At 36.1% G+C, this 14,454-nt stretch overlaps 1 protein-coding gene across 2 annotated transcripts in view; it reads left to right on the top strand.

The window, feature by feature from the left end:
* The window catches only part of GMPS (guanine monophosphate synthase), a 114,279-nt gene that overhangs the window by 53,569 nt on the left and 46,256 nt on the right, over window positions 1-14,454 (top strand). For both annotated transcript variants that reach the window (XM_060149875.1, XM_060149874.1), the window contains 3 exons: window positions 1,995-2,109; window positions 8,480-8,577; window positions 11,482-11,585. In XM_060149875.1, coding sequence (XP_060005858.1) covers window positions 1,995-2,109; window positions 8,480-8,577; window positions 11,482-11,585 — 317 coding nt within the window. The remainder of the gene's footprint in view (window positions 1-1,994; window positions 2,110-8,479; window positions 8,578-11,481; window positions 11,586-14,454) is intronic.

A 14,454-nucleotide genomic window follows, 5' to 3' on the forward strand; every position in this document is an offset into this window, starting at 1 on the left:
TGCAGCTTGAGTTTTATCCTTGACTAAATCCGTTGCCTTTTCTTTTTAATAGTATTAAGAATCTTTATAGCCTTGAGTTGTTTAGCAGATTAATGAGGGATGCTGGGCAGTTGCATGGTGGTTATCCTTTATAAAACTAAATACAAACTAAATACTGAAATTCTAGAGATTTTGATTATTAAGTATGTTTTAGAGAGTTTTAGCTTATGCATTTTTAAGAGGCTAGGCTGCATATCTACCCTTAGGGCTAGCCCATTCCCCTTTAAAATTGTTATCTTAAAGATGTCACATTCATCATCTGATTAGGTTATCTTCAGTCTCTTTTGCAAGAGATAAGCGGGCAGACATAATGTATACCAAAATTCATGTTACCAATACAAGGTTTAAAGAGTACGGCTTTTGTGCTTACTTAAATTATTGTTAGAATATTAAAAAAAAAATACATTATGGGCTTCCCTGGTGGCACAGTAGTTGAGAGTCCGCCTGCCATTGCAGGGGACACGGGTTCGTGCCCTGGTCCGGGAAGATCCCACATGCTGCAGAGCGGCTGGGCCCGTGAGCCATGGCCGCTGAGCCTGCGCAGCCAGAGCCTGTGCTCCGCAACGGGAGAGGCCAAAACTGAGAGGCCCGTGTACTGCAAAAAACAAAAAACATTAACTTGTTGGGTAATTTTTATGAATTTGACTTATATTATTTTTCTGGATGTATTAAAGTCTAGTATTTTAGTTTATATATGTTTTTGCATGGCAGGCAGACACTAATTGTAAGGTGAATTGTAATCCAGTTTTGTTTGTAAGTAGATTTTGGTTATATCTTGGAATGCATTTTTCCTTTAGAAATATAGATAAATCAGGATTCCTGCAAACTCAAACTTAAAATGAGTTTGAGAGTACTTTAGATTGATTAAACGGCATAAGTATGCCTGTATTGTGTAAACTGGAGAGCATGAGTAGTCTGAAGGTGCAAGTCTCTCTGTGATTCCAGTTATTTGTGGCCATGTAAGGGTGAAAGTCCAGTATTAGCAGATTTTCCCCCTTGTTTTCCCTAAAGAAAATCTAGAAATCTGAATTTTTATGTAAAAATCATAACATTAAAGTGTTCTATAAAGTTTTTGATTGAATGCTGAGGATCAAAGTTAGCTATATTAGAGGCCAGGTGAGTAATATAGGCCTCAATTTTCAGCTTTCTTTATATGAATAGTTCTATTCCCAAGTTAACCCATGGAATGCTCTATAAATTGTAATGTAGTTAAGTGATAATACTGACCACTGTTCTGAGAGCAGGGCATATAAGGCAAGTCGTGTTAGCTCTTATTCCTAGGTCTCAGGTAAAATTGGTGGGAATATTGGACAGGTTTTAAACAGGCAAAGTTAGGTAATTCTTCACATTTTCTGCCATTCTTTATTGTAGAGTATTTTGCCCTGCATGATCCAGGGCCTTCATAATACCTTCAGTTGTCCTGCTGTGACCTGCTTCACTCCTGACCTCTCAGGAGACCTGTATTTTCACCATCTCGCTTTAGAATTCTCATTTACTTCCTCCATTGATGAGGAAACAAAACAAATACAGGCTAACCTTCATAGATTGAAACATTGGTTTTATATATTTGGAATTTTGTACTTATTAACAAGTGTTTGTTGAATTGATAAACTTCCATGTATTGCAATAAAGTAGAGTAAAAATAAGTAAGCTGTGTAGAGGACTTTCCTGGCGATCCAGTGGTTAAGACTCTGTGCTTCCACTGCAGGGGGCACGTGTTCGATCCCTGGTCAGGGAATGAAGATCCCGCATGCTGCGGCCAAAAAAAATTAAGCTGTGTAAGAGGCTGTTAATAGGCTGATAGAATCTGGATCTGCTATAGCATAGTGAAAACATAACAAAATCTCTGAATCTGTATCAAGTCTCCCTCAGTGGTACAAGCAAGAGAGGGCATAGAACTTGTATAAGAATTAGCAGTTAAAGATTCTTCATTACTCTCTTCCTTAAATCCACAGTGCTATTATCATCTCTGGAGGACCTAATTCCGTGTATGCAGAAGATGCTCCCTGGTTTGATCCAGCAATATTCACTATTGGCAAGCCTGTTCTTGGAATTTGCTATGGCATGCAGGTATATGCATCTATGAATTTGCCTTAAGAGTTAATTTATTCTGCTTTTGACTCCTACTGTATTAGTATTTTCTATCTTTAGAGTAAGTAAGATATTTAGTTATATGAGATAATTTGTTCATATTACAACTGTTTATGAATTGCTACACTAGTATGGCAGAACTGACTTCAATGGGGATTTTCAGAAAAGCAACTATATTACTGCTTACAACAAAACACTGTCCATTAAAAAAAAAACTTAGACATTTAAATACACTTAAAAGTTGCAGAAGTAGTTCACAGAGCTCCTGTATACTTTTACTCAGTTCCCCAATTATGACATTTTTAACCATTTTGAGAGTAATTTGCAAACAAGGTGTTCTGTTACTTGTTGTATCCTAAGTACTAGAATTCTGTCCTACATAACCACAGTACAGTTATCAAAATCAGGAAGTTAACATTGACTCAATGTTAGCATCTGATCCACAGACTTCATTCACATTTCACTGTTGGTCTCATTAATGTCTCTTATAATTCATGAATCCAGTCTAGGACCATGTGTTGTATTAGGTTGTCATGTCGCTTTACATTACTTTAGTTTGGAATCATTCCTCAATCTTTCCTTCTCTTTCATGACCTTGGCAATTAAAAACAAAGTACATTCCAGTTACCTTGTAGAGTAGTCCTCAGTCTTGGTCTGTTTGATGTTTACTCATTGTTAGATTCAGGTTATGTATTTTTGGCAGGAATACCACAGAAGTAATGCTGTGCTCTTCTCAGAGCATCTCATTAGGAGGCACATGATGTCAAGTAATATCATGATCGGTGATGTTCATTTTGATTATTTTGTTAAGATGGTGTCTGCCAGGTGTCTTCACTGTAATGTTAATTAAGTATATGTAGGGGAGTGGCCAAGATGGTGGAATAGGAAAACACTGAGCTCACCTCCTCTCATGGGCACACCAAAATTAATGACTATTTACAGAGCAACTATTGATGAGAATCTAGCAGAAGAGGTCTTCTACAGCTAAAGATATAAAGAAGGAACCACAATGAGATGGGTAGGAGGGTCAGAGTTACAGTCAAAACACATAGCCCTGCGTGGGTGACCCACAAATGGGAGAATAATTACAATTTCAGAGGTTTCCCCCAAGGTCAGAGCCCCATGTTGGGCTCCCCAGCCCAGGGTTCCTGCACCAGGAAAATGAACCCCCAGAACATTTGGCTTTGAAGGCCAGTGGAGCTTACTTTTGGGAAAGACAGAGGGTTGTGGGAAATCCAGATTCCACTCTTAAAGGGTGCACACAAAATCTCACACGCTCCAGGACTCAGGGCAGAAGCAGTAATTTAAAAGGAGCCTGGGTCAGACCCACCTGCTGATCTTGGAGAGTCTCCTGGAGAGGCAGGAGGCAATTGGAGCTCACCCTGGAGACATAGACACTGGAGGCAGCTATTTTTGGAAGCTTAATTCTACCATGAGGACCCCGGTGTTGGTGCCATTTTGGGACCCTCCTCATTTTAGTAGTGAGCAGAACAGTGAATTGTCTTTTTTTTAAACAATGTGGTTGAAACTTGTGTATTGATATGAATAATGGCACAAAGGGAAGCTATTCAAAAGTTAGAAAGTGAACAGACCAATACATTTTCTAATAGCTGTCTCTGGAGCTTTCAGTAAAGGAAGGGACATAAATCAATGTTCACGTAAGAATGTGAATATTTTTATTATTCATACTCTTGATACAAGGGCAGAATATTAGAAATCACTGGTCTGCAAAACAGCTTTACCAGATTTTGCTTCTTGTTAATTGATTGTTATGATTTCCCATTGATTTAGAGGAAATGCTGACTAAAAATATATAAAATACAAAATCTGTGATAATGGATATTTTCTTATCTAGGCAACAAGAATTTTATAGTAAAAGGTTCTTTTTCCCCTGTAATGTGCTCTGAAAAGTCAACTGGTGATTATAAATTTGACTTGGATAATAGCTTATTTTTAGATTTTCCCACCTAGTATTCTAATATGTTTTCTCATAAGAGCCTGTTTCCTGATCAGATTGAACATTGGAAATTGGCTGACTCTTTTTTTTAAATATGTCTTTGCCCCATGATGTAATGTATTTACATAATTTATTGATCTTCCTTGCCTGAGTAGTCAATATTAATCATAAAGCACAACTAATAATTACAATTTAAAAAAAAATTTTTGGCCATGCCACACAGCATGTAGGATCTTAGTTCTCTGACCAGGGATCAAACCTGTCCCCCTTGCATTGGAAGTGTAGAGTCTTAACCACTGGGCAGCCAGGCAAGTCCAGCACAATCTGTAATTAAATGGTTTTTAGTATATTGAGAGGCATTATAACATTTTGTAAGGAAGAGTCTCACAAGATATTTTTTTGGCACCCACTTAGAGTGAACAGGTCTGGAAAATGCTCCCTTAATTTAAATGATAGTGGCTGACTGTTTCTCCATTATGTCAGTACCCCCTTATAATTGGAAGACCACATTTTTCTGTCATTCAGTAGGGGTCTGTGGTAGCCAGAGCCTGGCCTGCTTATGTTAAATGCATAAAAAATTTTGCCTTTGTCATCTGAACTTTCATAGTAGTATAAGGGAATAGGCTGATCTTGCTCCTTTGGGCAGAAATTGTCTTTCTATAAAATATTGATAAATAAATAAATAATAAATAAATAATACCACGTAGCTAATATGCTGTTTGTAAAGGACTACCGCTTCTTAGTGACTCTTAGTTGAGTAATTTTAGCACCAAAGTTCTCACTCTGGTATATACCTTTGCCCCCTCCATGGCATCCTGAAATTTTAGTTATTTCAATGTCTTCTGTACCATCTTTTGCCATTAACTCTTGTCAAGAGTCTTTCTGATTGCTTCCTGGTAGTTCTTTGCTTTGGAAGAAAAAAGTCTGTCCTGCTCCTTGCTCCCTTTACCTCTATTACTGTTTATGCCCCACTCAGCATAAGAAATAGAATATTAGTAGAACTTTTAAAACTCTCTTTATGCTTTTTTCCATTCTACATTCTTCTCTCTTCCTGCAAGAGGTAACACTTTCCTGAAATGTCATTCATTCCCTTTCTTTTCTTTGTAGCTTTATACATATTGTATTTCTAAATAATATTTTACTTAATTTTGCCTATTGACCTTAATATAAGTGAAATCATACTTCGTGTATTTTCATTTTTGGTTTTGAGATTAATTAATTTTATTTTCACTACTGAGTTTATTGTTTGAATGTAGCACAAATTAATTATACATTCCACTGTTAGTATCACTGGTCTTTTCCCAGATTTTTGCTATTACAGATACTGCCATGAATATTTTTGGACTCTTCATCTGGTATTGTACGTACACAGACTTTTCTCTAGGCTAATTAATTGAAATGCCGAGTCTCAGCTTCACGAGGAAATGATATTTGCCCCCAAAGTACCTTCCCAGAGCAGTATATAAGTATATAAAAATTCCTTCTGCTCTATATCCCTGCCATGCCTTGACAAGGTCAGCTTTTTTTTTTTTTTCCCTGAATTTGCCTAGCTGAAAAGGTATTAAATGACATTATGTTGATAGTCTTAATGGTCATTTTCCTTATTTTGAGATTCATGTGTTTATTTGCTATTAGTCATTAGTGTCTGCTTTGCTGTAAAAGCTTATTTGTGATTTTTGCACATTTTCTTGTTGAATTTTTTAGATTGTTTTTATGTATGCTGGATACTAAACTTTTGCCAATCATATATATTGCATATACCTTCTAGACTGTGACTTCTCTCTTCACTATAATTTCATTTTTTTTTAAAGAAACATCTTTATTACAAGCATTTGGCTTCTTTATACACTCCCACAGGTTTTGTCAAATTGTTTTTATTGGTGGAATTTCCTTCTGTTTCCCCCTCCCAAATCTAAGATTTATTTTAAAACCTTGGCATATAAAACAGATAAGAGGGAAGCTGACCCAATTAGAGTGGTAGACCTAGTAGACTTTCAGGGGTTTTTTTTGAGACATTTAGGACCTCGAGGTTATCAGGAATCCATACTGAAAACCATTTCCTTAAGTCAAAATAGAATATTAAAACAAAATTTTAACAAAGTAAAGTGTTTTACTCTACATAAAATTATTCCCTCCTCCCACACACACACTTAGCTGGTCTTTCAACTCCTTGTATTCTCACCCTTAAGTAGCATATAGTCAGGAATCAAGAATAAGCATGAAAGCCTTCTGAATAGGTGACATAGCTTTAAATTTTACTTCAAGCCTTTGGCTTTGTAAAAGCCTTTAATTTAGACTCTGTGAACTTTTAAATTGTGTAGTGTTCCAACAGCTTTGGTTATCTTGATCATTCAGCTCTCTTCTAATTAAGAACTGCAAATTAGAGGAGGCAGAGGTGCACAAGGTTCATTGAGTGGTGTAGAGGAAAACATTCATTTTTCATTCAGCAAATTTGAATGACTGACTGCTCTGGGCCACATACTTTGTTAGGCCCCTGGGACTGTGAAGAGACCTGAAGACATGGGGGGAGAGGACACGGTCAGCTTCGGTAATCACACCAGTTTGAATAGCTGGAGTAGAGAATGACAGGGAAGATGAGAGGTAAAATTAGACGGGGGCAATGTATTAAAAAGTCTGTGTTCCGTATTGGACTTTATCCTGTAGACAAGGGGTCAGCAAACTATAGCCTGCTGCCAAAGCTGGCCCACTGCCTGTTTTTGTATGACCTGCAAGCTAAGAATGGTTTTTATGATTTTAAAATGGTTTTTATGGTTGGAGTTGAAAAACATTTAAAAAAAAATTATATTTTGTGACATGTGAAAATTAAATGAAATTCAAGTTTCAGTGCCCATAAATAAAGTTTATTAGAACACCGCCACATCCAGTCCTTTAAGTATTGTCTATGGATGCTTTTGTGTTAACGACGACAAGAGTTGAACAGTTGCTCCAGACACAGTAGCGCCTGCAAAGGCTAGAATACTTACTCTTTGGCCCTTTACAGGAAAAATTTACCAACCCAGATGTAGATAATAGAGAGCCATTAAGAATTTAATAATGGACTAACAGAATCATATTTATATTTTAGTAGCTGACATTCGTAGATCTCTGGAATATAGGCTGGAAGATAGGCAAGACTGGAGGCAAGGGGACTGATTAGACTGCAGCAGTATTTCCTAAACTGTGTTGGTTAAGGTGCTGCAGAAAGTGTTTTACTTATGAGTCTTTAGTTTGGGAAATACTGGGTTAAACAAGGGTTAGCAGGGTTTTTTTTAACTGCTGGACTTAACCCAAACCTTTATTGCAGGAAGGTTAATTGTGAATGTCTAAGAGGAGAATGTAGAGGGCAGCATTTGCTGATGGTTTTGAAGAATATGCCGTTGTGCATCACAAGAATGAACATTTATTTAGCCCTCTGCCTACTTTTCTGTTGGGGGCTGGGTCAACCTGCATCACATATTGTTGTGGCAGGTATCTTATGACACCTGTTGTGGAACAGACATACCAAGATGGGTTGTAGTGATTTTATTGATGCAGATTTAATGTTCCTAAAAATCTTGTGTGTGTCTGGTGTTGGGGGTGTTTGGACATATGTAAGTGATAAATAAGAAGATTGACACAAGAAGGGTCAGAATGTAGAGACCACTTAAAAGTCTGTAGGTGTATGGGATTTGAACAAATAAATTTAATTGAAAGACCAGATTTTATTGCTTATCTCATCTCCACAGGACAGCCTTTTGCAGACTTTCAGACTATTCCTTTGGAGCCAAAGATTAAACAGTTTGGAGGAATTTATATCTGCCTGGTTTTAATACCAACCTAGGTACTTTCTAAGCTCAAAGTGCCTTTTAAAATGCTTTAAGATGTAAGTGTTAAAGAAATCCCTATTTTTTTTTTTTTTTGCCGGTACGCGGGCCTCTCACTGTTGTGGCCTCTCCCGTTGCGGAGCACAGGCTCCGGACGCGCAGGCTCAGCGGCCATGGCTCACGGGCCCAGCCGCTCCGCGGCATGTGAGATCTTCCCGGACCAGGGCACGAACCTGCGTCCCCTGCATCGGCAAGCGGACTCCCAGCCACTGCGCCACCAGGGAATCCCAAGAAATCCCTATTTTTAACAGATGAATTAAAGTACCCTAAATGGAAAATTTGCCAGTGTTTAGGAATTTGACCTGAGGTTAATTTTTATTAATTTAGTTTTGTTTTATAACTATGCCTTTTAAGAACTTTATAATTATATATAATAGCACCAAGTTATCTACAGTTATCAGACTTCCTTTATTTGGGGGGCACAAATATAACAGCTATCCTAAAAATAAGAAACATAAATTATTAATGTAAGAAATTGAGTGATTTTCTTTTGATTTATATTAACATCAATTTATTTTCTCTTGAACAGATGATGAATAAGGTATTTGGAGGTACTGTGCACAAAAAAAGTGTTAGAGAAGATGGAGTCTTCAGTATTAGTGTGGATAACACATGCTCATTATTCAGGTATTAAAGATATTTTTAGATCAATAAGAATGTTAGTAGCTTAACTAACTTACAGCTGGGAATGTTATTCTTTAAAATTGGAGATTCTGTAATTCTTAGACAAAATTAAGGCCACAGTAGTGGCCAAAGGTGTTAATTGTCATATTTGTCTTCCAGTTGAGTGTCAAGACAGCAGCAGATCGCAGTGATGCTAATTAGGGATAAGAAAAGCACTTAATGACATAATTTAATAAAAGCACCTGTGCCGTCTTGAACCCCTCTTTGGGACAGCATATTGTGATGCCAACATTTGTAGTTTTCCCTTTTCACTCTTTCAGTAGAGTGTGATTCTAAACATTAGTATGACAGACGTGGCAGATGGATAATGTTTTAAACTGTCCTGCATTTGTATACCTCTTCCTCTACCATGTTCTTGCTCTGGGTACTTAGCAAGCTACCCATTGCTGGACTCATTACTAAATATGTGTTTTATTTCCCTCTTCCTCACTTTCTTTACTGTATCTGAGCATAACTATACTTGGTGTACTGTCTTTAATACAGTGAATGTATTAATTTATTTTATTGCTAGGTGATAATAGATTAGGTACAGCAGCTCTAATGTATTTGAAGATTGGTGAATGAGCTATTCATTGGCTTTCTAGAATCATTTATCTTCTGCTTTACTAAAAAAAATAGCTGAGTTTTCATTCAGCTTCCTGAAAGACCAGAAAACTTAAGTTTTAGTCACTTGCTTTCTTTTTTGGGGTTTTCCGATGTTTTGGATATAGCCCATTTAGGCGGACTATTGATAGAATTACTCACTTACTTTTTTTTGAACTAAATTTCATTTTTATTTAAAAATCACATTTCTCCCTAACTGCATTCAATCTGTAAAACGCTGGCTGATGTCAGTTAATGTGCACATGTTGTCTTTATTATCATTTCTTATAACTGTGCTAATTATTTTTATAGATTTGTTTATTAACATATTCTTACAGCCTCCATTGAGTTGTGCCTAAATTAATTCTTAATGAATAGTGTTCTCCAAATTGGACAGATCAGAAATTTTAAAATTCAAGTTAAGAACTTTTATCTGAAATGGAGATTTCCTAGTTTTTACACAGAACTGGCTGTGGCTGGCTTTTCTTTAATACTAGAAAGAACAAAAATAAGTATATCTGTATTCAAGTATTCTTGTTTTCAAAGGGATATTAATAAAAAGAAGCCAGAGTTGCTCAAAATAATTTTATGAACTGAAGCTGCTCATTGCCAAAATACGTTTTTGAAATCCAGTGCTTGTTCTACTTCATAATGGAGAGGTGTTGCTTACATTGATCTGTATCTCAAGTGACTACTCTTGAGAACTACTTCAGGAATCTTGCTGGTAGAAGGTGATAGTACAGGAGGCTTTAAATGTAAAGATCTGGTTAAGATTTAAAGTTTTTCTGTCTTATAGTTCTAAAATCCTGGTATTCAGTTACAACCTACACTAATCCTAAGTAATAGTGATGACAATAATAACAACCGCAAAACATCCTTTTGCTTTTAAAGTACTTTATCTTCTTGCTTTATTTAAAATTTTTTATTTCTTAATATTATTTAATACCAAGTCCTTGTTCAGATTTTTTCATAATGTAAAAAATATCTTTTTATGGTTGATTTGTTTGTATCAGGGTCCAAAGAAAGTCCACACAATTGCATTTGATAAATGTTACTTACATCTGTTTTAATCCATGCCATTAATTACTTCTGTCCTTAAGATAAATTCCAATAGAGATATAATTTTGAAATTATTATCTTATAGCCTCTTGAAATTGTGTGTGTGTGGTGGTGGGGGGCGTTATATTACCAACTTTATTTATTTTTTACTCACAGACTTAGAGAACGAACTTACAGTTACCGGTGGTGGGGGGATGGCCTGGGGGTGGGGAGAGTCAGGGCGTGTGGGACTGACATGTACACCTGCTGTATTTAAAATGGATAACCAACAAGGACCTACTGCATAGCACAGGGAGCTCTGCTCAATATTATGTAACAACCTAATTGGGAAAAGAATTTGAAAAAGAATAGATACATGTATATGTATAACTGAATCACTTTGTTGTACACCTGAAACTAACACAACATTGTTAATCAACTATACTTCAACATAATATAAAAAGTTAAAAAAAATAACTTTATATATTGTTTCAGTTTTCAATTTTTATGGATTGTCTTTTTTTGAAATTTATTATTGTTATTTGCTTTATAATGGACAGAATAAGTTTAAATTCTAGCAGTGTTGCACCGTTACATACTTTCTCTCTTTTCTTGATTTACACACAGAAGAAGCTAGTATTTCTAAAGCAAAAAACTACCAATTATAAGATGAATAAGTTCTAGGAATCTTATGTACAGCATGATGACTACAGTTAACAACACCGTATTGTATATTTGAAAGTCACTAAGAGAGTGGATCTGTTTTTTTTTTTTTTTTGCTGTACGCCGGCGTCTCACTGCTGTGGCCTCTCCCATTGCGGAGCACAGGCTCCGGACATGCAGGCTCAGCAGCCATGGCTCACGGGCCCAGCCGCTCCGCAGCATGTGGGGTCTTCCCAGACCGGGGCACAAACCCATGCTCCCTGAACCGGCAGGCGGACTCTCAACCACTGCGCCACCAGGGAAGCCTGAGAGTGGATCTTAAATGCTCTCACCACACACAGAAAATGGTAACTGTGTGAGGTGGTGGATATGTTAACTAACTTTTACTGTAGTAATCATTTCACAATATATATGTATATGAAATCATCACATTGTACACCTTAAACTTAACATAATGTTATATATGTTATTATGTCTCAATAAAGCTAGAAAAAAATAAAGCAAAGAATCCATTAATCATGTCTAATAATTAAGCTATTTGTGTATTGTTTTATTTTTTATTAGGGGCCTTCAGAAGGAAGAAATTGTTTTGCTTACCCATGGAGATAGTGTAGACAAAGTAGCCGATGGATTCAAGGTTGTGGCACGTTCTGGGAATATTGTGGCAGGTAAAAATTCTAAAACTTTTGCAGATTTCATTGTAAAAAATTTATCTGAGAAGGCTATAAGCATATGTTTCTGTATGAGGTACTGTTTTTGATGTTTCTTATTTTTTTAAAGATATTGTAAATGTCATAGGGTCAACCATTAATTTATGAAGGGTATTTAATATTAGAAGGATTATCTAGAAGTCACTTACTAGTTTGCTCTGAAATACTTTTAAAAATACTTATTCTAATATGTTTTCCAGATATAAAATACAGCTATTACAACTCAGGAAAAATTTGAGAACTATTTACCTCTCCAGCATGCTGTATTCATAATTGTCCTTTTTTCATGCTTTTCTTAGGTGTATATAGGCATGTATCTTGGATGCTATAAAACATCAGACTAAGCATTCAGGGCATTTCTCTGAACTAGGGTTGGCAGACTATTACCTGTGGGTCACATCCAGCCTGTAGCCTGTTTTTGTATGTTTAGAAACTAAGAATGATTTTTACATTATTAAAGGGTTATAATAAACAACAGGGACTATATGTATGTGTCCCACCAAGCTTAAAGCTTATACTGTCTAACCCTTTGTAGGAAGTTTGCCAGCGCATGCTCTAAACCATTTTTTGTTCTCTGTTTTTTTGAGGAAGAGGAGTTAATTTTCTGGTAATTTGTGATTTTTTTTTTCTTTTACTTGCTTACTTGAATAATTGTAATGTAAATAATCACCGGTAATCCTGGATATCTGCAAAAGCAAAAAGTGGGGTTATCAATAAAGTTCTTGTTTGATATGCTACACCTAAAAAGTTGAAAAAAAATTCGTAATGGATAAATTGAATTGAGTATTCTACCTGCAGTTACTTAACAGATTAATGTATTAGCATAGGAATTATCAGGAATGGTTTTTATATTGACGGGTTTTTATTTCGTATATGAGATCAATAGTGGTAGATGAGCTTATGTATTTTAATTCATTCAACAAATATCTGAGTACCCACATGTGCCGGGCACAGTTCTAGGTGCCAGTGAACAGAATGGACAAAACCTCTGTTTAATGTTATAGTTGGTGAGGGCGGAGATGGGGGAGAGGTGGGACAGACAGAACACAGATAAATACAAAATAAGTCGGGTGTTGGTCATGTTTAAATGTACTGAAAAAATAAATAGAAGAGAAGAGTGTTGTGGAATGTGTGGTTAGGACTGTTACTGTTTTAGATAGGGTATTCAGAGATGGAGATGGTGTTCCTATTAGATGATATGAGACATGGAGGAAGTAAGTACTGACCCTTTTGGATATTTAGGGAAAGAGTAAATAGCAGTACAGAGTTCCTGGGATGGGACCTTGTTTAAGGAACAGCAAGGAAGCCACATGGTTACAGCAGAGTAAGCGTGGAGTGTGTGGTAGAAGATGAGGTCAGAGAGGTTGTTGGGAACCAGAACACCAGGACTTTTGAGGCCACTGTGAAAATGTTGGCTTTACTCATAGTGAGGTGGAGTTTTGAACAAAAGAGAGAGAGACACAATCTGATTTCAGGATTACCCTGGCTACAGTGAGGAGAAAAGAGACCGTTAAATGTAGAAGCAGAGACCAGCCAGAAATCTATGGTAGTAATCAGGAAAGGAGACTAAGGAACCGGGTGGTAGAGGTAGAAGTGCTTAGGAGTGATTGGGTTCTCATATAGATCTTGTACATATTTTGTTAGATTTACACCAAAGTATTTCATTTGGGGGGGGGGACGTGCTAATGTTAATTGTATTGTATTTTTAATTTAAATTCCACTTGTTCATTGCTAGTATATGGGAAGGCAATGAACTCTTGTGTGTTAACCTTGTATCCGGCAACTTCGTTGTAATCATTTATTAGTTCTATTTCCTTTTCTTGTCCTGTGGCATTAGCTAGGATTTTATTATGATGTTGAAAAGCAATGGTGAGAGGGAACATCCTTACTTTGTTCCTGATCTTAGTGGGAAAGTTTTGAGTTTCTCATGGTTAGGTATGATCTTAGCTGTAGGCTGTAGAAGATAGTCTTTATCAAATTGATGTCCCCCTCTATTTCTAGTCTCCTGAGAGTTTTAATCATGAATGGGCATTTGGATATATTTCATATGCTTTTTCTGCATCTATTGATATGATCATGTAATTTTTCTTCTTTAGCCTATTGATGTGATGGATTACAGTAATCGGCTCTATTTCTGACAGAAGGATGTTGAAGTATCTTAACTACAGTAGTTGATTCATGTATTTCTCCCTATAATTATATCAGTTTTTGCCTCATCTATTTTGATGCTTTCCTGTTAGGTGCATACGCATTAAGGATTATTATGTCTTCTTTAGGAATGAACCCCTTTATCATTATATATATGCTCCTCTTTAACCCTGATAACTTTTCTTGGCTGAAGTCTGCTCTGTTTGACATTAATGTATCTACTTATGCTATCTTATAATTAGTGTTATCATGATATATCATTCTCCATCCATATACTTTTTTTTTTTTTCTTCATCCATATACTTTTGATCTGTGTCTTTAAAGTGGATTTCTCGTAGACAACATATATAGTTAGGTTTTCTTCTTGATCCACTATGACAACCTCTGTCTTTTATTGATGCATTTAGACTATTGGAGTTTAAAGTGATTATTGATAGTGTTGGATTAATATCTACCATATCTGTTACTGTTTATTTGTTGTCCTTGTTCTTTGTTCATATTTTTATCTTCTGTTCTTTTTCTGCCTTTTGTGGTTTTAACTGAGCATTTTATGTGATCCCATTTTCTCTTTTCTGCATATCAGTTCTATTTCTTTTTTTTACTTTTTTAAGGAAAAGTTGCCTTAGATTTTACAATATACATTTACAACTAACCCAAATTCTCTTTGAAATAACACTGT

Source organism: Lagenorhynchus albirostris, chromosome 5 (genome assembly GCF_949774975.1).
Source record: "Lagenorhynchus albirostris chromosome 5, mLagAlb1.1, whole genome shotgun sequence".
NCBI classification, from domain to species: domain Eukaryota; kingdom Metazoa; phylum Chordata; class Mammalia; order Artiodactyla; family Delphinidae; genus Lagenorhynchus; species Lagenorhynchus albirostris.